General features: G+C 44.1%; 1 protein-coding gene across 1 annotated transcript; it reads right to left on the bottom strand.

Annotated features, from left to right (window-relative positions):
• Positions 1-14,727: 14,727 nt before the first annotated feature.
• Positions 14,728-25,047, bottom strand: MPV17L (MPV17 mitochondrial inner membrane protein like). Its single transcript, XM_049768286.1, has 4 exons — positions 24,686-25,047; positions 19,781-19,851; positions 15,602-15,631; positions 14,728-15,523 (listed from the first exon to the last, which is right to left on the bottom strand). Exons 1-4 carry the CDS (start codon positions 24,993-24,995, stop codon positions 15,341-15,343), a joined length of 594 nt encoding a protein of 197 aa, XP_049624243.1. The 5' UTR covers positions 24,996-25,047; the 3' UTR covers positions 14,728-15,340.
• Between the last annotated feature and the right edge of the window lie 490 nt (positions 25,048-25,537).

Genomic DNA, 25,537 nt, shown 5'->3' with positions numbered 1-25,537 from the left:
TGCATAAATATGTAGACCCAAACAAGGAAAGAACAGCAAAAGCTAGCTTTTTTTAGTTGATTATGAGTCAGGAATACTATTCCAGGTATCAAAAATTAACATATCTTTCTTCTCCAGGTCTTTCAAAGCAGACCACTGGTGCTGTGAACTAAGTTCACATTTGCGTTTTTCCAATCTTTCTAAATTAGCACAAAGACGTTCAAATTTCGAGCTCCACAGTTCTTTGTTTTTTAAATCTAGCAATTGCATTTTAAAGTTGCCAATGTCCACATTAAAATGGGAAAATACTATACATACAAATAAGTTCTTATCTAATAACAGTAGGAACACAGAAATCTTGTAGAACAATGGGTCCTTACACTCTGCCATAATGAACTGGCACAGGCCTCAGAAGAATGGGCATTCTCGATTCACCCCTGAACCAGGGAAGCTAACTATGAAGCATCCAAGGTCATTTATAATATCATCTGGAAGCAATCCTCTACCAGGGAAGACCCTACCGCTGCTCTGACATTGACCTGCTCAAAAGAGACTTCCCTCAACTAAGAAGACTTGACAACAACGACCTGCTTACAGGACAGAGCTCTCTGCATTGCCCTTTTTTTTTTTTTTTTTTTTTTTTTGGTTTTTGGGCCACACCCTGTGACGCTCAGGGGTTACTCCTGGCTATGCGCTCAGAAATTGCTCCTGGCTTCTTGGGGGACCATATGGGACACCGGGGGATCGAACCGCGGTCCGGTCCGTCCTAGGCTAGCGCAGGCAAGGCAGGCACCTTACCTCCAGCGCCACCGCCCGGCCCCTGCATTGCCCTTTTATTGTGAGGTGAAACTAGAGGATGCTCTCCAGGGGTCCTCAAACTTTTTAAACAGGGGGCCTGTTCACTGTCCCTCAGACCATTGGAGGGTCTGACTATAGTAAAAACAAAACTTATGAACAAATTCTTATGCATACTGCATATATCTTATTTTGCAATGAAGAAACAAAACAGATACAAATACAATATGTGGCCCGAGGGCCATAGTTTGAGGACCACTGCACCATCCTGACGTCAATTTAGGATATGCAGATTCCAGGATCTGCATGATACCAACAACAGAGACTGTGAAAAATAAAAGTGTGTTGGCACTACAGACAATGACTTGGATTGGACAAACTAGTTTGCCTGGAGACTAGAGTTGTTCTTCTGCCAGGAAACTTCAGGGGTAGGGTTCTCCTTGTATTTAGGCCAAGGCTTTTCCTTTCCATGTCCCTCATATTTTGGTGGGCCTATGCAAACAAAAACTACAACTCTAACACCGTTTTTACAGTGCTCCTTTGACTCTAGTCCTTAAAAAAAAAAAAACCACTTAAACTTTTGAGGTTAACTTAAACTAATATGCATATGCAAGGAAATGTAAAAAAAATACTATGCCTTCAAAGTTTAAGAAGTTACATAAGTTTTATGGCCTTAGATTGCTTTGTGTACTGCTAAGAAATAATAATGTACTGCAATCTGGGGACTTGAGGGACAAAGTAATTGTACATGGGTTCTATTTTACTTTTCTTAATGTTCTTTGGCTGCAAGTTCAAAATTAAAGTGTCAGCAAGTGGTTTTCTTCTAAGAATTCTGTTTATGAGTGATTGTCCTTCCACTGTAACTTTACCTTGTCCTCTTTCTTTGCATCTTTGTTCTCATAATTAAAATTAATTTATTAAAAAAATAAAGTTGCAAGGGCCGGAGAGATAGCATGGCGGGTAAGGAGTTTGCCTTTCATGCAGAAGGTCATCAGTTCAAATCCCGGCATCCCATATGGTCCCCCAAGCCTGCCAGGAGCGATTTCTGAGCGTAGAGCCAGGAGTAACCCCTGAGTGGTGCCGGGTGTGACCCAAAAACCAAAATAAATAAATAAATAAAATAAAAATAAAAATAATGTTGCCAATGTCAATATTAAAGGGAGAAAAATTTAATTCTGTTACAGTGGCATCCAGAGGTTTTTTTTAACAAAGGCCAACGTTGCTTTGCTGTTTCTAAAATCCTGAAACCTCTTGAGAAAAGTTTCCCTCATATTTAAAAGTGCTGTTTTAAAATAGGTAATGTCAATATCAGAATTATTTTCTTGGCGATGTTTCAACAGGTTTGAAAGTGAATCAAAGTTTCTCTGTCAAAATCTTGAGCAAAAGCAGATAATTTGTTTTCAAACGAAATAACTTCTAACATCGAAAAGACTGTGTTTCCTTTCCCCTGTAGTTTATTATTAAGCTGATTTAGATGTGAAGTAACATCCACCATGAAATAATCTTTGAATCCACTGCTCATTTGTTAATTCTAGATAGTGAACACCCTTCTCAAGAAAAAAATGCTTTGATTTCAGATAATAAGCAAAACTGAGGATGACGCACTGTTATGGGGGGGATCTGTGGATGACACACTGTTATGGGGGGGTCTGTGGATGACGCATATATGACATCTTGTGTGTGTGTGTGTGTGTGTGTGCAAATAGTATTATAAAATTAATGGGGCTCATCATGGATATTTTAAGCAAGGTTCATTCAAATAGTCCTCACTGGTACTATTATATATTGACTTCAGAACCTGGCCACTAACTTATTTTGCTGGCTCCTAGGTTTAAAAAAAAAAAACGCATGAAGCTCTGGCTCACAGGGCCCCAATACAAATATTGTCCCACAGGGGAGGGGATAGGAGGGGTCCAGGCTGGACAGTGACTCAACAGGCACCACGATGCAGCCACTGACCCACACATGGCTCTCTCCTCTGTTGCTCCTCAGTCTGTAATGCAGAGAGGATGCTGCCTCAACGCTGCAGCGCCAGACAGAAAGTCACGCCCCCCCATACCACATGACCCGACTGGAGCTGTGTGGAGCCGGCCGCTGGCGGGCACTGACAGAGGCTAAGAGCAGAATCCTGACTCCTGGAGCGGCCGAAGGGCACACAAAAGAGCCAAATTAAAAGTGTAAAGAGGGCCTGGAGAGATAGCAAAGCGGCGTTTGCCTTGCAAGCAGCCCATCCAGGACCAAAGGTGGTTGGTTCGAATCCCGGTGTCCCATATGGTCCCCCGTGCCTGCCAGGAGCTATTTCTGAGCAGACAGCCAGGAGTAACCCCTGAGCACCGCTGGGTGTGGCCCAAAAACCAAAAAAAAAAAAAAAAAAAAAAAAAAAAGTGTAAAGAGTAACATGTGGTTCGCGAGCCGTAGGTTGTCGACCACTCTCCTAGGCCATACTTTAAGGGACAGCTACAATTTCTCATTTGGTTGTTTTGTTTGAGGGCCATATCTGGCAATGCTCAGGATTTACTCCTGGTTTTGCATTTAAGCAGCACACCATATAAGGACCACACCTGGTGGGTTCTGGGGACTCTATGGAATGCCTGAGATGGAACCAGGTCAACTGTGTGCAAGGCAAATACCCTCCCTACTGTACTATTTATTGCACCAGTCTCTCTTTTTTTTTTTTTTGATCAATTTTTGTTCACATCCAACTGTGTTGTGTGGGGTCACACTTGGCAGGGCTTGGGGAATCAGACAATGCTGGAATACAAGCATAGTCTCCAGAAAGCAGAACTTGCATTTGAGCTCGCTCTCTCTCTCTCTCTCTCTCTCTCTCTCTCATGTATGTTTTGCCTGGCTTGAGAGTAGAAGAGAACTAAATCCATCTCTTCCCTCCCACCCCCTTCAAATATACTGAGAACCATTATTTCATAGGAAAACAAATTTCAAGAGAAAAGATTATTTTATGCTAATGTTAAGAATTTATCTCGAAAAAAAATTTTATCTAGGGGGCTGGAGAGATAGCACAGCAGTAGGGCATTTGCCTTGCATGTGGCCAACCCAGGAGGAACCTGGTTCAATTCCCAGCATCCCATTTGGTCCCCTAGCCTGCCAGGGGTGATTTCTGAGAGCAGAGCCAGGAATAGCCCCTGAGCACCACTGAGTGTGACCCAAGAATCAATCAACCAATCAATCAATCTATAAATAAATAAATAAAGTTTAAAAAATTTTATCTTGGGGAGCCATATAAATAGTATAGTAGGTAAGATGCTTGCCTTGCCTGTGGCCTACCCAGATTTGCTCCCCAGCATCCCATATGGTTCCCTAAGCCTTCCAGGAATGATCATGATCACAGAGCCAGGAGAAAAGCCCTGGGCACCACTACATGTGACCCAAAATGAAATGATCCATCTTGGCCCTGGTAACTTGAGCATATGCTTAGCATGTGTGAGTCTCACCTCTCTTCTCTGCACCTCTCCCCTCTTTTCCCCTCCTTTCCTCTTCTTTCCCCTCTCCCTCACTCCTCTCCTCCCTTTCCTCTCCTATCTTCCCCTCTCCTCCCCTCTTTCTTCCTCTTCTCTTTCTCTCTCTTTCTGTCTCTCTACCTCCCTGTACCTTTCTCTCCCTTTCCCTTTTTCTCTCTCTCCCTCTGACTTCCTCCCTCTCTTTCTCTCCCTCTAAATTATGCTGCACTGATGGACACTTCTGGGTGCTAGGCCCCATCCTTCAAGCATTCACACTGAATCCTGAGTCAACTAGGGCTAGGAAAGTTTAAGCTCTTTACCCAACTAACCACACAACTAATAAATAAAGGCTGTAATGTAGAGAGCTCCTTGCCTCAGAATCATTCTTATTGTTATGAGAAAATATTTCCTTGTCTCAATTTCAGGGACTTTACAAGGAAGCTATTGAGTTACTGTAATATGACTCACCAGCACGATTTAATATTACCTATTCATTACAATATAATGATCCTTGCATAACAAAGAAAATGCTCTTGTATATCCCCCTGCCCTCCACACACACACTGGCTCTGAAGCTGCCTTCCTCAGATCATAGAACACTGGCTAACTACCCAATCTACCTACACAAAAAAATTAAGAAAAAGTTTAATGGCTCGGGGGAAGGAGGGACTTGAAAAAAAAAAAAAGTCTAATCCTAGTTAGTTACAGGTAATGCTGAGTCAGAAGGAAGACATCTGTGGCTGCCATGAGAGTGGTAGAAATGCTGCGTCACTCCTGTGAAATGTTACCTCTATTAATATCTCATGTGTAAGAGTGACCTGAAATGGCATTTGGTCATCCCTGACCCACAAGTTCGTCATGATACCAACAGCCAGATATAAAAGGCCATTGGCTTGGGTCTCTCCTGTGTAGGATGTTCCCTATCTATCAACTATGTGTCTAGATAACTGGTGGGATCAGTTGAGACCACCAGCACTTTATAATCTCACAACAGGGATTGCTAACTTTATGCCTTCAAGCCCAGGTGATGATGAAAATGAACAGTCTGGGGGGGGGGGATTGAGACAAGGTTTGGAATATTTGGTGAAGGCTTAAATGGGAATTGGGCCCAGCCTGCATGAACAGTCTCAATAACGCAGCTCCAGAGAGTCCAAAAAAACCTGGATTTTTCATCCAAGGTATCCCAAGATTTCACATCTTGTGTGCATCCTGAAAGGCACTCTGAGGGCCAACTTTAACTGTTGGTAAACAACTGGCAGTCTCCAAGTTTATCCTTTTCACCATGGAGGAGGAGGAAATGAAGAAAGAATGTCACCCCCTCTCCAAATGGAAGTAGCCTAGTTTATGGTGGAATAAAGTGACAGTTGCTTTTGAATCTTAATATTTTCCTTCTCAGGAACACACAGTTTGCTCTCTCTGGAACATCCTTGGGCTTTGTAGCAGTGTTTATCCTCACACCTCTCAGAGCAGAGAGAAACACACTTTTAAAATAGCACCTGCTCCTGGGATCTCTTGGGAAGAAAATAATGTTTGAAAAGTGGAAAAAGCAGGTAGTTACTCTGCGCAGCATCTGCATACCTCAGGAGTGTCCCATCCAGCAGTCCTCGAGCCTGTTCCCCTGTAAAAGGTGTTTTTTGAAAGACTCATCCCCATGACTGTGTGTGAAATCACATATCCCTTTCATCAAACTCAAACAAGAATTCCTGCCTGCATTTCTTGGCTCTACTTGGAAGCATTGCTCAGGCTTGTGACGGACAAATATTGGTTTTGTAATGATTCCAAAAAATAAAAAGGACAGATGTAGCAATATTAGTTTTTATACTCTTCTCACCCAAATATATATAATTTGGAAATATAATTCTGGAAATATAATTCATTTGTTTCTTTAGCAAAAATTTCAGGTGTACCGATTATTAATGGAACCCTTCAGCAACTATTTAGTCCAGCCTAACAACATTCATTGCCTGCTTTACCAAGACACTGAAGTCTCTTCTTCCATGCCTACCACATTCTCTCTGATATCTCAGGAAAAGTTGACCAATTCGGGGCTGAAGAGCTTGTACAGCTCCCAAACAAATAAAAAAATAAAGCAAAAAGGGTTAAACTGTGTAGTCCAGACTATGCAAGGAGATGAAGGCTAAAATGGTAAGTATGTAGGGATGATTTTATAGCAAAGGAACTCCGGTTGAGCTAGAAATAGAGATTCCTAGAAGAACTTGATTTCATACATGTTTGTGGAGTGAATGGATAAATGAAGGTGTAAGGACTAGATTGAATTCTTTTGCGACTGCACTGCTACCATGTATTATCTACAGGGCCCTTTTCCAGCACCAGTTGCACAGGAGGAGTAAAGGAGAGCTTTTAAAAAAGGGAGAAAGAAGTAGATGACCTAGAAGAAGTCAATTATTAGCTTAATGATTGCCAAATCGGCTTGAGAAATGCATCACAAAGGATAATTATTTTTCAGTTTTTAGGTCACACCTGGCAGCGCTCAGGTGTTACCCCTGGCTCTGCACTGGATCCTGGTTTGGCCATGTGCAAGGCAAACACCCTCCCTACTGTGCTATGGCTCCAGCCCCAGGAAGGATGACTTTTAAAAAGTTCCTACTAAGGTCTGTAAACCACTCTGAATATCCAAAGTCAACTCCCTACCCCCATTCCAGGGTGCTCCACACATCAGATTTCTGCAATGATTAATAGATCCGTGAAGAGTGAATGGAGTCGGGGAGCTTGGCTCTGGAAGAGGAGTTTCTGAGCACTGGAAGTGGTCAGGAATTGAGAAAGTTCCAGAAATTAAGGAGAAAGTTCCCGAATGGGCAGAGATGGGCATCGATGACATGGGGTCCAGAGGCCCAGCAAGTCACACACACACACACACACACCACACACACCACACACACACACACACACACACACACACACACACAACCCTACCTGTGGGAGAGAGCTTTGAGCCTTACTCCAGGGGATCTTGGCCCAGGCTCACCTTGCCCAATTGTCATCCTACCCCAGTTCAGCCTCAATCCAAGCCCAGAGCCCCATGGTTCTCATCTCTTCCTGCATATTCATTTTCTATGCCAGAGGTTTTCTCTAGTCTAGACTGTGAGGACCGGAGTTGTTAGTAACTGCAACCCAAAACTGCAGGAGGGGAGTAAACTATGGAACTCAAGGCTTTCATTGGAAGAAAAGGGACATTTTGTGGGTGAGCAGGACTCCCCAGATCCCGAGGTGAGTGTGATGTCCAAACAGCAGTGGGCAGGGCAACCTGGCCTCTTGCTCACAGACTTGGCCTATGACATGTGTTTCCACATTCCCTTCTCAGAATCATTTTCTTCCCTAATCTGTTTTTGTTTTGTTTTGTTTTATGGTCACAGCTGGGCTTTCTCTTGGCTCTGACCTCAGGAATCACTCCTGGAGGTACTCAGGGGACCATAAGGGATGTCGGGGATTAACCTGGGTCTGCGGCATGTAAAGCAAGTGCCCTCCCTGCTTTACTATCACTCTAATTCCTCTCTTCCTTAATCTTACAATGCCTACGTACCCTGTCTCCCTACCCCCACTCTTCCCTCTCTCACTAACTGCCCCCCCCCAATGCATGAGCCTTATTTTCAGGAAATAGAGGAGAAAATTTTGGATGACCCTTTTGACTACTCCCAGCCATTCATAAACACTCTCCTAGTTGCCCCCAGCCCAACGCCAAAAGTTTGATTCTCCAATAAAGCTCGTATGAAAAAGGGGCAAAGGTACAACATCCAAGGAGGGGGACCCAAATGTAGTCTGAAGGACTGACCGTATCTTTAGGGCAAGTAGAAATGGCTGCCTCCTGCCTGGAGCCTGGATCTGTATTTCTATCTCCTGGGTCACTCCCTCTTCACATTCTTGTTTCCTATCAACTTCCCCAGCGAAGATGTGGCTCACTGGAACCTACTCACAGGCTTTATATCAAAGAGGCCCTAGTCTAGTCCCTGGCACTGCTATCAATCAATAAAGGTGGATCCAAGAAATAGAACAGAGGTTAAGGTTCTTGCCTTGCAATGCAATTGGCCTTTCTTGATTCCCAATATTATATGGTCCCCCAAACACTGCACAGGGTCACTCTCCACCCCAAGTATAGTGTAGCCCCTAAGCAATGTTAGGCATGACCCTGCCACAAAAAATTTTAAATAAACACAAGGCTGGGGATATGTCCCAAAGGTAGAGTACATGCCTTGTAAGTATGAGGTCCTAGATTCAATTCCCAGCTGTTGGAGTAACCAGTACTTACTTTTAATTCAGGATAATTCTTCTTGTATGTGCTTGTCCTTCCTGGGCAGGAAGTACTTCTGCATTGGCCCCCACCCTTACCTGTTCTCCACACATGGGGGTGGTCCCCCTCTTCCCACTTGCTCTATGAGGGAAAAATGTGCTGGTCCACAGAGGTTCTTGCCCAATCTAGCAATTTAACTTTTTTGTTACTAAAGGAAAATGGAGAAAAATCAGTTTAATGCTTGGCTTGAGTGTCAGCAAAATGCTTACTAATATTTAGAGAACTTAACAAAAGGAAATGCAGGATTACATTAATCTAGAAAGAGTACAAGAGGTAGAACGCTTGCCTTGCATATTGATGACCCAGCTCAAGCCCTGGCACCATATGACCTGGGAATCCAACCAGGAGTGTCCCCTGAGCACCGAGTCAGGAATAGTTCCTGCTCACCACCATGTATGACACACAGACAAATAAATAAAGTAAGCCCATGAATTTTAACAAATCTGAACTCTACATATAGCATGATTTCACTTCTTTGATCCCCAAATTCTAGAAATAAAAAGTGAGCATTGGAGAATGTCATCATTTTGTCTCCAAAACAGCTTCTTCCGGTTTCCTCCCTAGCCACACGTGTTCGGTTGCAACATGGAAGCAACGAAAAGGGAAGTTCAGTGAAGCAGTGAAACAAGAAGGAAAAGGCACAGAAAAGAGGCAACGGTGAACCCAGGGTGCATGCTTGTTAGAAGAACATCATCATTAGTGGTTTGATGACCTCAACTCCAGAACCTTCCCCAAGTGTTCTTCAGCAAGTACTTAGACTATGTTTGGGGAAATCTGTTCCAGTTAAGGCCAGGAGGAAAGCAGAAAAGTCAGGAGAGAAATCAAATAAGTCTCGTTGGAAGGAAAGTCGGTCAGCAACATGAAGTTCAAGTCCCATTTGTTCTCACTTCATTTTCTTCCACTTGGGCTAAAATGGGGTGTTTTGAGAAGCCACTTAGAAAGGATTCCATATTTAATTTTCAACTCTTTGAGAGTGGCACATACATAGGTGAGAAATAAGCCAACATTTAGGGGGGAAAGATCAAGGTGAAAAGACCACTTAAAAGCATTATTTAATGGTGTTATAGTGAAAGTTTTTGTGGAAACAGCAGTTGCTTTGTTTCTCTTTCTCACGTGATTCTTTTTCTTGTTTTCTTCAGTTTAAAGGGTTTGAGGCCACACCTAGCAGCACTCAAGGCTGACTCCTGGCTCTGCTCAGGGATCACTTCTGGGTGTGCTTGGAAGAGCTAGGATAATGGGGAGCAAATTGGGGTCAGCCGTGTAAAAAGCAACTTAAACTGTGCTATATCTCTGGTCAGTGTTCTTTTTATTTACAACTTTTCTTGAGAAATAATTACTGGACAACATCTTGTAAAGACCTAGATGCCCTAGGTTCAATTACTTACCCCAATGAAGTAGTTCTTCCTAAGACAGAATTAAACCAGAGCTGGTGCCCTCTGGGTATAAGGAACCAGGAGTTGAGTGAGCTTGGAATGTTCTATCTGAAAAGGCTCCTTGACAACAAGGGTTGGAATCAGAGTATCCCTTAACAGCCAAGGTTTGAATCAGAGTATCCCTAGACAACCAAAGTTGAGCCAGAAAAATCAGTGAAATGATTATGCTATTACTGATTGCAATTTCTATATAAACTGCTTGAAGATTTGGCCTGGGTTTTTTGCCAAGACTCCTGTAGTTGGATGAGGCTCGGACCTTGGGTAACCAAAGCACCTTGCATTATCAGAGGTGATCTTTGACTCTCAGCACCAACATGGGTATCAACTCGAACCCTAACCACCCAAGGTATAGTATAAGCTGATGCATTTTGACATTTATATACCTATGGAACTATCACTACTAAGATAATAAATACACCTTTATGCAACAATAAACAAAACCAAAAAAAATTGGCCTGAGTAGTTGCTTTAAAGGGTCAGAGTCATTAATTAGTTCAGCAGGCAAAAGGCACTATCCTTGCTTGTGGTTGACCTAGGTTCAATCCCCAGCATTGATTGTGGTTCCTCAAGTTCTGTCAGAAGTGATCATTGAGCACACAGTAACACCATGGAGAAACAGAACAATCATCATCAAATGGACCCTTGTTGATCTCATTTTGATAATTCCATTTGCCTTTGTGTTGTACAAACAATATGAAGGAAATTTGTTTCTACCTTCAAGGGGGCAGTCTATGGTGGTGGGTGGAAGATTGGGGATACTTGGGAAGGGAAAGTCACACTGATGGTGGGGTTGGTGTTGGAACAATGAATGCCTGAAATGACTGTATTAAACAATTTGGTAAATCACAGTGTTATAATAAAAATTAGGGGGAGAGAGAGATTCTCTCCCTAATGAGAGGGTGACTGATGGTCTCATCATTCCGTGGCATTCAGGGAGATTAGGGGGCCCAGAAGAGGTGTTCAGGGTAGAGGGTAGCCCCAAATGCTTAGACTCAGTATAAGATATGTGATCCCTAAATTCAGCAATTAGTCTTCTATAAGTTTATTTTTTCTATAATGTTTTTAATCTCCTCCAAATCTCCCTTTTGTTTTCCACACAAGGAAGTAAATTTGTTTTGGTAGTCTCTGCTCTGTTGGGGAAGAATGGTAGGTTTTGCCTTTGCTGAGTAACCCTAGGCTCCTAACAGCACACAATGGAGTTAAGAGAGACTGAAGGAAGCAGGGATGGGGTGGGGGTAGGGAACACCAGGGTTCTAAACTCTAAAAGATAGTCTTTTCTCTAGCATGACAGCACTCTAAAACAAACACCAGATTCTCGGAAATACAGTCCATTTTTCACACCAAATCCTACCATTTCTCTTGCATTAATAGTCATCCAGAGAATACAGTTCCCACAAACTCAATGGTAGACTAGTCTCTGTGGCACAGATTTCTTATTTCCTCCTTGAGAGGATAAACCAGATCCATTTTATCCATTTTTTTTTCATTCAAAATGCAGACACTCTTCTCTCAAAACATAATGAGACTACCACCAGGTTGGACAAATAATCCCTCTCAACTGACGCTCTTTTTTTTTTTACAACAAAATGCCTTTATTGTGCACAAATTTCTCTGTTTCAGGAAATGCTTTAAAGACAACAAAGGTAGCAAACTGTCTTAAAATCAAACTTTAAAAATGTCCTTATTGGGGGCCGGGCGGTGGCGCTAAAGGTAAGGTGCCTGCCTTGCCTGCGCTAACCTTGGATGGACCGCGGTTCGATCCCCCGGTGTCCCATATGGTCCCCCAAGCCAGGAGCAACTTCTGAGCACATAGCCAGGAGTAACCCCTGAGCGTTACTGGGTGTGGCCCAAAAACCAAAAAAAAAAAAAAAAAAAAAAAATGTCCTTATTGGCCCATTAAAACAGCAACATACACTACATTAATATCTGTGAACTCCAAAGTAATTATATATTTAGAAGTTACATTGTTGTGACATATAAATTTAGATTACAAACCACATCAATTATATGCTTAAAAAAACTAAGAATTCTGGAGCCGGAGTGATAGTACAGGGTGGGTGTTTGCCTTGCACGCAGCTGACCTGGGTTCCATCCCCAACACCCCATATGGTCCCCCGAGTCTGCTAGGAATGATTCCTGAGCACAGAGTCAGGAGTAACCCCTGAGTATTGCTGGATATTAATAAACTAAGTATTCATTTTTGCCTTCTCTCATTCCCCCTTCCTCTTGTGACGGGCTGTTGCTTGGATAGCCTGGATGGTGCATGCATGGCTCTCTTGGGTTGCACACGTGGTATCAGCTCACTTGCCTCCACTATTCATTATTTTGTTTGCACACACTAGCACACACTTTCAACCCAGAGCTTGCTGAGGATCATGCATGTGTTTGTGGTGCTCATATTTTCTGGAGTAGACATACTATTGTGGCACCTGAAATGACAAATGGCACTGATGCTTTTACTGTATTTGGCATATAGAATGATGCCAGGGATCCAACTATGGACCTCACACATGTAAGGCAGAAGTTCTCCCAATGGTCACCCTCATCCCCAGGTATGTGTTCTTCTTTTATTCCCCCTGGGTATAAAACTGTTCATGATTGGGGTTTGGAGAGATAGCATGGAGGTAGGGTGTTTGTTTGCCTTGCATGCAGAAGGATGGTGGTTCAAATCCCGGCATCTCATATGGTCCTCCGAGCCTGCCAGGTGCGATTTCTGAGCATAGAGCCAGGAGTAATCCCTGAGCACTGCTGGGTGTGACCCAAAAACAAAACAAAAAACTGTTCATGGTTGGTCCTTCCTATCTCTATGTTCCACAATGACCTACTAGGGATTGAACCATGTCAGTTACTTGCAAGGCAAATAGCTTCCCTCCTAGGCTATCTCTCTTGACACCCTTTTTTGTTTGTTTGTATTTTGTTTCTGGGTCATACCCAATAGTACTTAGGGCTGACTTCTGGCTCTGCACTCAAGGATCACTCCAGGTGGGGCTCAGGGGACCATATGGGATGCTGGGGACAAACCTGCAGGCACCCTACCTGCTATGCTATTGCTTTGGCCCCAAGGCCAGTGATTGGAGGTAAAACTTAGTATATTGACAAGCTGGAGTCATGTTTCTTCTGTCTAATTTAAAGGTCTAGGAAACTGTTTCTTTTCTTAAAAGAAAGGTGGTATTTGGAGTATTTATTTTCTCTAGAACTTTATTTTTTGGGGGGGACCACACCCATTTGATGCTCAAGGGTTACTCCTGGCTAAGTGCTCAGAAATTGCCCCTGGCTTGGGGGGACCATATGGGATGCTGGGGATTGAACCGCGGTCCTTCCTCAGCTAGCGCTTGCAAGGCAGATACTTTACCTCTAGCACCACCTCACTGGCCCCTAGAACTTTATTTTTTATTTTTTATTGGGGCCACACACAGTGGTGCTCAGGGCTGATTCTTGACTCTGCACTCAGAAATCACTCCTGCTGGGCTCAGAACACCACATGGAATGGCAGGGATCAGATCTAAACCAGTCATGTGCAAGACAAATGCTCTCCCACCATTCCCACCCCCCATTCTATCGCTCCAGCCCTTCTCTGGAATTTTAATAAGTAAAAGTCTTACCTCCAGAAGAGGAGGTAATATTCATATCTCAGAGATTCCAGGACAATAGTATAACATGTAGGGTGTTTGCTTTGCATGCAGCCAACTAGGGTTTAGTCCCCAGCACCTTAGATGGTCCTTCAAGCCCAACACAAAGCAGAGCCAGAAGTAAGCCCTGACCACTGCTGAATGTGGCCCAAAAACCATAAAAACAAGAATTTTTTTATTCTTTTTGTTAATTATTTTTTTATTTTTGCTTTGGGGAGTCATAGATGGCATCGCTTGGAGTTTGTGTCATTCTCAAAGGTGCTTGGGGAACCACATGAAGGCAGGGATCAAACCCAGGAAGCAAAGCATATGCAAAGTCTGTGTTCCAGCCCACTGAACTTTCTCCCCAGCCCTAAAATTCTTCATTCTTTCAGAAAGTAGCTCAATATTTTTCTTTGAGAGTCAATTGTTTTTTGGATTTCATCTCTCAGACATGGCTGTGCTTTTAGTCAACTGCATATGTTCCAATTTAAAAGATATTAAGACAGGCTTTCAAAACAATAAAAATATTAGAAAGTATCAACAAAATACTTTCTCTACGGGACATACTGAGGTCACCTGCTTGTTTACTTCTGATTTAAAAAAGACCAAAAATACTTTAGTAGCATAACCATAGATTATGAGGCAATATTCGGGGCTGTGAGGAGTGGAGGGGGGAATTTGTTTTTTCTATCTGCTCTTTGGATCTTAAGAGTAGAAATTTACAACAAGGACAGTTTCTGGTACAAAAGAGAATCTGATCCAAAAGTGTAGCAATCACCTGAGATTCCAGACTGTTGATGTACAAAATCTACGTGGGGCTCTTTAAATCAGCTGCCCTTCACCTAAGAGAACTGAACTCTACTGCATTAATTAATAGCCTACAGAAGTGACAATATTAGAAATTAATACTGTCGAGCTCCTGGCCAAAATGTAAAGAGCATGTCTGAAGCCTGAGATTTAATCCTGGCACTAAAAAAAAAAAAAAAAAAAAAAAAGAAAACAAACAAACAAAAAAACAGGACCCTGGAGCTGGAGCAACACCACAGTGGGTAAGGCATTTGCCTTGCACTTAGCCTATTCAGGTTCTATCCTCAGCATCCCATATGGTCCCTAGAGCCTGCCAAGAGTAATTTCTGAGTGCAGAATCAGGAGTCAGGCCAAAAGACCTAAAAAAGAAAAAAAAGAGTCCAGGAACAAAAAAAAAAAAGAGCTTTTAGAATAAAATTTTAAATTCTCATTGACCATTTAAAAACAATAGTGAGGCCATAGTGATAGATAACAAGTGGGAAAAGAGCTTGCCTTGTATGCAGCCAACCAGGGTTCGGTCTCTGGCATCCCATATGGTCCCCTAGCACCACCAGGAGTGACTCCTGAGTGCAGAGCCAAGATTAAGGTTTGAGTGTCACTGGGTGTGGCCCCAAACCAAAACCAAACAAACAAAAAACAGGGTAGACCAGGGAGCTAGTTGAATGCACTGGAGTGTGGACTTTTCAGAAGACTCAGGTTCTTTTCATCTGTGGCACCACCTGGTACCCCCAACACTGAGAGGTGTGTCCACCAAGCATGGAGCCAGAAATTGCTCTCGAGTGACCCCCAACTAAAAAATAAATTAAACAAAATAAAACAAGACACCCCGAAACAACTGACTCTACAAAAGAGTGACTCTACATAACAAAGTTGGGGGGAAAAAATGACCCACTGTCCTCACGGACGATTTGCAGACTTTGCTACAAGACAGCCTAGCCCTTGAATCCTCACACCTCATTTCTCCTGGGGCCTTTTGGCTGTCTCAGCCTCCAGAGGCTTCCAAAGGCTTGAGAACACAGACTTCAGAGTCCCGTCGCCTGTCTGCTGCGAGTAACAAACGAAGCTGGCCCAGAGAAAAGCACAGACTCCCGTGTATGCGGTTCTCCACTGGACGGGCATCAAGATGAAGTTGGTGAGCTGCAAGAGAGAGTCCATCAGTGCCCAGTGGATGCCACAGTCCCAAGTGGTGACCACCCCTGCAGGGCCAGAACTCACCTGGACAAAGGGCCAGTACAACAAACCGGTCTGGAAAAAAGCAAAGCCTCATTAGCATGCCTGTGTATGTCACACAAACACACAACACACACACACACACACACTCAGAGTCATTCTTCAAAAGATTAAGAAATATCAGGCTGACCAAACACTGGGGAGGGATTGCATTTCAGACACCTGCTTAAATTAGACTGCAGAGGTCTCCAGGGAAGAGAAGGCTGGAGATGGAAGGGAATGAGGTAGGAATTTTTTTTTTTCAAAGTTAGACTTGCAAGATGAAAAACAACCAGTTTGTTTCTTTTTTTTATTTTATTTTTTGGGGTTATTTTGTTTTTTGTTTTTGTTTTAAGGCCACACCAAGCAGCACTGAGGGGTAACTCCTGGCTCTGTGCTCAGAAATTGCTCCTGGAAGGCTCAGGGGACCATATGGGATGCTGAGGATCAAACCCACGATGGCTGTGTGCAAGACAAACACTCAACCTGCTGTGCTATTACTACGGCCCCAATAAGCAACCAGTTTGGAGAGAAGAGCATCTACTTTCAACATAACACACTTTGGATATTGCAACTTCCCTGTGCACCCTAGCAAATGATGCAGAGATATAGGTATTATCAAGCTTTTATGTTGTTTTGGTTTGGTTTGGTTTGAGGGCCACACCTGCCTCTGCAGATAGGAATCACTCTTGGTGGGACTTGGCAACCATATGAGATGCCAGAGATCAAACCCAGTTTGACTGTGTGCAAGGCAAGCGCCCAACCTATATACTATCTCTCCAGCCCTCATGCATAAATTAAAAAATAATAATAACAACCAAGGAGCCAAGCAGGTGGGAGCCCCAGGTTTGGTGTTTAGCACCATGTGGTTCCCCCCCTCGCCCTGCGCAGCACAGCCACATGTGTTCTCCTAAAATAATGCTGTCACTAGTACCACCAGGCTTGGCCCTTGAACACTGCCAAATGTGGCCATAAAGCCAAACCAAAACAAATCAACCAACAGAAAGACTTTATTTTACTACTTTAGCAAAAATGATCAGGAGAATTACACTCAAAGATGGTGTTATATAAGGCAATGTTTTTTTTTCTTTTAGAAAAGCAGCTGGGAGTTGAATGATATCACAATGGGTAGGCTGTTTTGCCTTGCACATGCCAAACTGGGTTCTAACCTCAACATCCCATACAATCCTTTGAGCCTGCCAGGAGTAATTTCTGAGTGCAGAACCCAGGAGTCAAGCCTGAGCACCACATGGCATGATCCAAAAACCAAAAAGAAAAAGAAAAAGCAACTAAATATGGTGGATGTGGCCTGATAGTCAAGCACCGTCTTTGGTTGTGTGACTCCGGGCCCAATTCCCAGCACCACCAGTACATGACAGTGACCAAGTGTGAATAAGAATGTCTACATGGTAATGGCCTAGGAGGCAAAGCTCTTGGTCTTCTACATATTCCCTCAATACAAAGAGCAAAGACTCATCTGGGAAAGTCTGAGTCCAGAGCCATGGCAAGTTAGCACCAACATCAGTCCAATAAGCTTAGAACAACTTGTGATGCCAGGAGGTGGTTTAACAAACAACAACACATACTATTTCATCACATAAAGGGCACTCTGCATACCCATAGCTGGTATAAAGAGTGTCCATAGCTGGTCAGCTGAGTACCTATGAGAGGCACCAGAACAAGTTAGGAGTTAAAGACATAAATGATTTGTAGACCGATGCAAGCACAGGACTTAGATTTACTATTAATTACAAATAGAAATAAGACAATACTTAACTTGGATAGAAGCGTTCTGAATATTCTGTTTCCTTTTTGAAGTGAGTAGTCAAGGGTGGCAGGAGGGATTGGGCCATACTCAGCTGTGCTCAGGGTTTTCTCCTGGCTCTGTGCTCAGGGATCACTCCAAATAGTGTTCATGGGACCATACAAAAGTTAACCATGTACAAGGCAAGTGCTTTGCTTGCTAATACTTCTCTTTCCATCCCCATTCGTTGGTTTTGGTTTGGGGGCCATACCTGATAGTGTTCAGGGGTTACTCCTGACTCTGAATTCAAGGGTCATTCCAGGAAACCAACCAGGAATCAAACCTGGGTTGTCATGTGCAAGGCAAATGCCCTCCTTGCAGTGCTATCACTCTGGCATCTGCCTATTTTGTTTTTGATGGAAGGAGGAATGATGAAGAAGTAGAAGGAATCAGAGGCTACATGTGGCTTCAAACCTGCTTGGGTCAGTCATCAAGTGGGTACATCAGAAAGAGGTCAGTGGTACCATTCAATGTGAGAGGCTACAATCAGATGATCTTGGCATTGCTTTTCATGGGAATTAAGTACACGCGAAATCCTAGGCCAGTTGGTATCCAGTCTAGAAACCTAAATGATCATTCTTTGACAAACAAAAGACTGGAACATGCTCTAGGCCAGAGATTAAAAAATATATTCTGGGGCCGGAGAGATAGCATGGAGGTAAGGCGTTTGCCTCTCATGCAGAAGGTCATCGGTTCGAATCCCGGCGTCCCATATGGTCCCCCATGCTTGCCAGGAGCGACTTCTGAGCCTGGAGCCAGGAGTAACCCCTGAGCACTGCCGGGTGAGACCCAAAAACCAAAAAAAAAAAAAAAAAAAAATATATTCTGACTTTCCCAAGCTTTAAGGACTTCACTCAGTAAATCATCGTAGAATAAATGAATAAATATTTGTTGGACAGGATATATCTGAACTGAGCAAACTGTACTGTACTGTACTGTATAGTTTAGCCTCTTCTGTTGAATGATATAGGCCTCTTTCTGACTCTATTCACTTGATAACTGAAAGCCATATGGTTTGAAGCCATATGTTGATGATTCCCTCTTCTTCTGCAGTTCTTCCTTCCATCAGTACTGCAGGTGATTCATTTTAAGGCTGGAAATAATCCCTGGATGTATCACCTTTTTCAATTAATTCTTTTGTGGTGATAAGATTTTTTTAATACTACCCACTTATCCACCCTGCACTGCTGGTTCCAAAAACACCATATCAAGAAGTGAGAGTATTTAACTCAGCAGCCTGGTTGAACCAGTGTAAGCCCTACTACTCCTACTCAGGAGTAAGCCCCAAAATGCCCTGATCACCGCTTGGAAGGCTCTCAACCCTCAGAAAAAAAAAGGTTCTTTTCCAGGTACCTGGAAGAATGTGCACCTGAGAACACTGGCTCAATGAAACCACTTACATCCTATGAGAAAAATGACTCAATCAAACCATTTACAGCCTATAATATCTGTTATGGAATAATATCTTCCATTTTTTTTTGGTTTGTTGTTTTTGTTTTGGGGCCACATCCAACTTGCCCAGGGATCATTCCTGTCTCTGCACTCAGAAATTATTCCTGGTGAGGCTCAGGGATCACATGGGATGTTGGGAATTGAATCTAGGTCTGCTGCATGGAAGGCAAGTGTCCTACCCCCCTATAGCATCTCTGTAGGCCCTAGCATGACCTCATTGGCCCCCAAAATTCACCCAGGAATAATTACTAGGAAAAGTAAATAGAAGCATGTCAGAAATCATTGTGAACAGTGGCTAATATACAGAAACCTGATTTCTTTCCTATCCTTGGGCCCATCACGTAGACACAGCCATGAAGCTGACAATGCTTCAGTAGGCTTATGCTTAGAGCCTCATCTCGTTCGTCCATCCCAACCCAGTAAGACTTCACTGTCAGAAAAGTGTGCCTGGTGTAGATCCACTAGAATCTTAATTCAAGAATATTTTCACTGGGCCAGAGTGATAGTATAGTGATAGGGTATTTGCCTTGCAAACAGCTGACCCAGGATGAACCAGGGTTTGATTCCCAGTATCTCATATGGTCTCCCGAGCCTGCTAGAAGAGATTTCTGAGTCAGGAGTAACCCCTGAGCACTGCAGGGTGTGGTCCAAACCCTCCCCGCCAAAAAGGAATATTTTCACTGGGGCTGGAGCAATAGCACAGTGGGTTTGCGTTTTATGCAGCCAATCCAGGTTTGATCCCCAACATCTCACCAAGTTCCCGTAGAACCACCAGTAGTGATTCCAAAGTGCAGAGCCAGAAATAACCCTTGAGCACTGCTGGGTGCAGCCTCAAAACCAAATCAAACAAAAAGGATATTTCCCTAATATAATTAGATGTTTAAAAGATACCAAAAGATCTTAGTTTCATTATCAGATGTCTATTTTACCTTATATGTATTCCAGAATTTCTGTTTCAATTCCAAAAACACGTCCTCTTTTTCCTGGAGAATACTCATACCTATTGGCACAAACACACAGCGAAAGTCTTTTTTAAGTTCATGGGAAGAACATTTTTGGGAGGAGAACATCTTATAATGCTCACATTTGCTTTAAAATTTCCTATTCTAATATGCTAAATGTCCACTCCATTCATTCACCCAAATGGTCCTTCCAACCCAATAGTGAAAACAGAATATAATTTCAATTCCAAAACCAGCTATATATATATATATATATATATATATATATATATATATATATATATATATATATATATACACATATATATGTGTCACACCCAGCAACATTCAGAAATCACTCCTGGCATGCTCTGAGTACCATATGGGATGCTGGGATTCAAACCACCGTCCTTCTGCATGCATGGCAAACCATTACTTCCATGCTATCTCTCTGGCCCAAAACCGGCTCAATTTTGACAAAATGACAAAGATAGAATAGGATTAGCAGAGTAAAAGTAATTATAGTAGGAACTGGTGATATTATACAGTGGGTAAGGCCCTTGTCTTGCACATGACTGACCCCAGCTTGATTCCCATCAACATATATAGTCCCCCAAGCACTGTTTCTAGTATAACCAGAAACCTCCAACAAAATAAAAAGTTGATTTAATTTAAAGGATTGACAGATCAAGTATTCAAATAACTACCAATTTTTAGTTAGTATTATTGTAATCAGAAACCTGAAAGTTCAGATTTCTAAAAACCAATTCAACCTATTTAAAAACATTGGGGGGGGAGTATTGGGTCACACCTGGAAGCGCTCAGGGGTTACTCCTGACTCTACACTTAGAAATTGCTCCTGGCAGGCTCAGGGGACCATATGGGATGCTGGGATTCGAACCACCGTCCTTCTGTGTGCAAGGCAAATGCCCTACCTCCGTGCTATCTCTCTGGCCCCCTAAAAACATTTGGAAACACCTTGATGTATAAGGACATTGAGAAAAAGTTCAAGGTATAAGCAAAGTCTCCCTGCTTTTAGAAGGGCATAAGAAAGGGTAGTGCCACTTATGAAATCTATAAAAAAAAATAAATAAGATAGTGTGTAATAAAATCCAGAGACAATAGAGATGAGGGCTAGGAGAACCTAAAAGAAAGTTGCCAAAAACAATAATAATAATAAAAAGAAAGCTTGCCAAAAGAGTGGGGAGGTGCAGTTAGGGTCCATTATGACAATGATAGTTGGAAATTAGCACTAGACAAGAACTGAGTACTTAAAAGAAATAAAATTATATGCATGATACTCCTTAGTAACAATACTGCAAACCAGTGTCTAAAAAAAAAGAAGAGAGAAAGAAAGAAAAGAAAAACGTATGCCAGGGTCCCAAGAGATAGCATAGTGGTAAGGCATTTGCCTTGCATGCAGCCAACCCTGGACAGACTTCGGTTAGATTCCCGGAATCCCATATGGTCTACCAAGCCTGCCAAGAGTGATTTCTGAGCACAGAGCCAGGAGTAACCCCTGAGCGCTGCTGGGTTTGACCCCCCCCCCCCAAAAAAATAAAAAGGGGCCCGGAGAGATAGCACAGCGGTGTTTGCCTTGCAAGCAGCCGATCCAGGACCCAAGGTGGTTGGTTCAAATCCCGGTGTCCCATATGGTCCCCCGTGCCTGCCAGGAGCTATTTCTGAGCAGACAGCCAGGAGTAAGCCCTAAGCACCGCAGGGTGTCCCAAAAACCAAATAAATAAATAAATAAATAAATAAATAAATAAATAAATAAATAAATAAATAAATAAAAAGAAAATGTATGCATAAAGGCAGTAAGTGGAGAGAGATGGGGAGAGGATGGGAAGGAAACTGGGGACAATGGTGGCAAGAAATGTGCACTGATGAAGAATGTTGGACATTTTATGACTGAAACTCAATCAAGAATAACTTTGTAAATAAAATTGTAAATCTACATTTACAGATGTAAATGTAGAAAAAATCCGACTGTAATATGAACAACCTTATAACCACAATATTTAAATTGTCATTTAAAAACAAAAACATGGTGTTTAAATAGTCATTTAAAAATAAACATGCAATTAAAGAGAGATAAATGGGGGGGGGGTGCTCCTTGAAAGGGAAAATAAAATTTCAGTACTTTTGAGATGGATCAATAAAGGGAAAACAAAGTTAGATACTCTAAACTTTACTTCTAAGATCCTCTTCTGTGGTTATAAATGATCATTACAAAATTAAGTTTGGAAAGAGGAAAAAAATTAAAAATGTCGGTGCTTTGACAATTCTCTCCAACAGCTAGGAGAAAGGAGAATAAGTGATTATTTTGAGGGGTTGGGGTGAATCCATTGCAGGATTCTGCCCATAAAGCAGCCCAGCAAAAAACCCCAGGCCCCAAGTCAGCCTATCCAGGGCCACTGAAGCCCTTTGCAAGACTCCATCCTAACACTTGGCTGGAGGCTGGCAGTGTGACAGAAGAGAAAGGCAGCTCAGAGATGAAAACGGTAGACTGAAGCCAACCCCAGTTCAGGCTCCTGAGTCAGATCTCCAACCCAGTATCTCACTGAGGCAGTTTCCAAACCAGAAGTCCCCAGAGCAGCGCAGCCCCATTTTGATCCCAGGCACTGCACTACATCCCAAACACTGCCAAGAGGTACTCTTGAGCACAGGGCCAGGAATAAATCCTAAACATAGTCAGGCAGGAAATGATGTCACGTCCCCAGCTCATGCCCCTTCCAGTCTACCAAATCCCCCTTCCCCATGAAAGATTAAGGAAGGTGGCACAGGATGTTTTCTTGGACAAAGCCAGTCATCCACTTCGTGCCCTGATCTCCTTGTCTATAGCACAGGAAGAGTCTTGTGATTATCATATTATCACTCTCTGCCTCACTGGCTGCTTTGAAGATGAAAGGGGAGGCTGGTTTCTTGAATGGGAGCTTTGCCCAGCCCTTTCTCCTAGTAACCAGCACTTGTTTGTGAAAGCTCAACTGGAAGCCACACGTGGGGCCCAACAGATGAAGTGAACCCAGTAGCTTCTGTTTCAGGGTCCTGTGTCCTCCCATACTGACCATGAGGGTGGCTGTGTCATCAGACATTCAGGCCCTTCGGGTTTTGTTTTTTTGTCTGTGTTTAGTTTCTGGCCACATCCAGCAGCGTTCAGGGGTTACTCCCAGCTCTGTGCTCAAAGATCTCTCCTGGTAGGCTTGTCAACTATATGGGATGCCAGGAATCAAATCCAGGTCTGCCCAGTCAGCCGCGTGCAAGGCAAATGCCTTACCTCTGTGCTATCTCTCTTGCCTTTCTTTGGGTTTCCTTTGAGGAAAGAACTGAATTTGGTCGCCAAAATAGAATCGAATAAGCCATATTGATTTCCTCAAAGCAGCAACACCTGACCACTTCAACCATGAGGCAAATCTGTTGGGTCCAAAGTCAAGGCAGGTGCAGGATCCTTGAAATTTTCCAGGAAATGATGTTATGTCCCCAGCTCATGTACTTTCCAGCCTACCAAAACCTCTTATTAGGGGGTTGGGGATCACAGAGTCCCTTTCATTAAGACCCCCAAAGAAGTCTCTCAAAATTGGTTCCTCAGGACACAGGAATACTTTTTTTTTTTTTTTTTTTTTTTGGTTTTCTGGGCCACACCCGTTTGATGCTCAGGGGTTACTTCTGGCTAAGTGCTCAGAAATCGCCCCTGGCTTGGGGGGACCATATGGGATGCTGGGGGATCAAACCTCGGTCCTTCCTTGGCTAGCGTTTGCAAGGCAGACACCTTACCTCTAGCGCCACCTCTCCAGCCCCAACACAGGAATATTTTTTTTCTGAGAAGGCGTTTCCCTGAACTCACAAAAGTGGAGTTCTTCCATGGGAGGTCCTTCAGGTCCCTTCATATTTTGGGGGAGAAACTGAGGTACATCCTACTACAATATCTGTGCTCAGGGAATCAATCCTGATGGGGCTTGGGGGATCCTTGGAGGCCCTGATGATCCAACTTGGGTCAGCTAAGCACCTTACCTGATGGACTATCTCTCTGGCCCCAGTTCCCTAACATTCTGTGGTGAGTTAAGATATGGATGGCACCTCTGTAAGGAAAATCTTGCCTGCCAGAGCAGGAGTTGGACCAGGAATTGTGAAGTGTCTGGGGAACCAAACCTGAGCAATGGATTCACCACCCCTCTTGTTTATTGTCTGGAAAGGGGCACCTGGAGTCTGGGGATCAGGCTTTTCAGGGGATAGACCAGCCTGCCCAATATCACTGGCTTACAGAGGTTGCAGCTGTTACAGTGTAAGTCTAGGGTCTCTTCAAATTCCCAGGAATCGTTACTTCTGGAGAAGTGGAACCCCAGGCACTACACACACATTCACACACCCCAGTTCTTACTAGGCCCCAGAACCCTGAAACCTCCAACCTAGAACCCCAAGGACTCAGTGAACCTTGCCCCTATCTGTTTCTGGCCTCCTCCTCTCCATTTCCCTCTATAATCACTGCCCTCTAGACTTCCCAGCCCTTGCACCTTGATCCTTATACTCCATCCTGACCTTTACAGTCCCCTGAACTTTTGTCTCTCCGCCAAATCCTACCACATGCCCTACCAGCATGTCTTGCATCCTCTTTTGCCCTCTGTCCTCTGCTCCCTGGATCCCCAAACACGTGGAGAAATGAGAGAGAGAGAGAGAGAGAGAGAGAGAGAGAGAGAGAGAGAGAGAGAGAGAGAGAGAGAGAGAGAGAGAGAGAGAGAGAGAGAGAGAGAGAGCTGCACCTCGGCCTCCAGTTCCCCCCACCCCAGTCCTGCCAACACTTTGGACCTCCCAGATCCCCCCCAATTCCAAATCCGGGGCCCCCTTCCCTTCCCCACCGCGTCCCCCAACCACCCTCCAGGCCAGGTCCTCCCTCACCCGTGTAGAAGACCGAGATGCCCAGGGGGAAAGCCATCGTCTGGTCGCAGAACACCTTGGCCAGGATGATGCGCGGCGAGCGGCCAGGCAGCGCGCGCTCCAGCAGGCGCATCCACACGTAGTTGAAATTGCCGTGGAAGGTCACGGCCATGGTGGCCACGCACCGCGTCTGCTGCCAATCCATCGGGCCGCCCCGCATCCGCTGCTGCAGCACGTCCCCAGAAGAGAAGAGAGTGGTGTAGAGCAGCACGTTCGTGGGCCACGGGTGGCGCTGAGCCGTGCCCAGCAGCGCCCGCCACCAGCTCGCCATGTCCGAGCCCGCGATCGCTGCCCCGGCCGGCTGGCTGGCTTGCAAGCGGAGTCCCGGGCCGGCTCCGGGCCTTCAGCCGGCGGCTCCGTCCCGGCCACGCCCACCGGCCGCCCCCGGCTCCTGGCCACGCCCCGCCCGCCCCCAGCACCTGCTCCGCCCGACGCCATTGGCCGGCGCCGCGCACACCCAGCCCGCGCTGGCCAATCGGGTGGCGGCATGCTGTGGGCGGGGCCGCGCTTTTGAAAGGTGGCTGGACCAGGGATGACAGGATGCCCGGCACCGGACAGGAACTAAGCGAAGCACAACAGGCTGATCCAAGCCGCAGGCGCAGATTGCTTGTGTGTGTGTGTGTGTGTGTGTGTGTGTGTGTGTGTGTGTGTGTGTGTGTGTGTGTGTGTGTGTACTAACAGGGTATAAGGTTCTTTTAGATGGAGGTTCTGCAATCATTGATGATGGTAGCAAGACTTGTTTGATAACCTCAAAACTTGTGCACTGAAAGATGGTCACATAGAGGACCTGAGAGATAGTACTTGAGAGGGAAA

The sequence above is a fragment of the Suncus etruscus genome, chromosome 2 (assembly GCF_024139225.1).
Source record: "Suncus etruscus isolate mSunEtr1 chromosome 2, mSunEtr1.pri.cur, whole genome shotgun sequence".
Taxonomy (NCBI): domain Eukaryota; kingdom Metazoa; phylum Chordata; class Mammalia; order Eulipotyphla; family Soricidae; genus Suncus; species Suncus etruscus.
The sequence above is the reverse complement of the archived record's forward strand: the minus strand, read 5'-3'. Positions and strand labels throughout refer to the sequence as shown.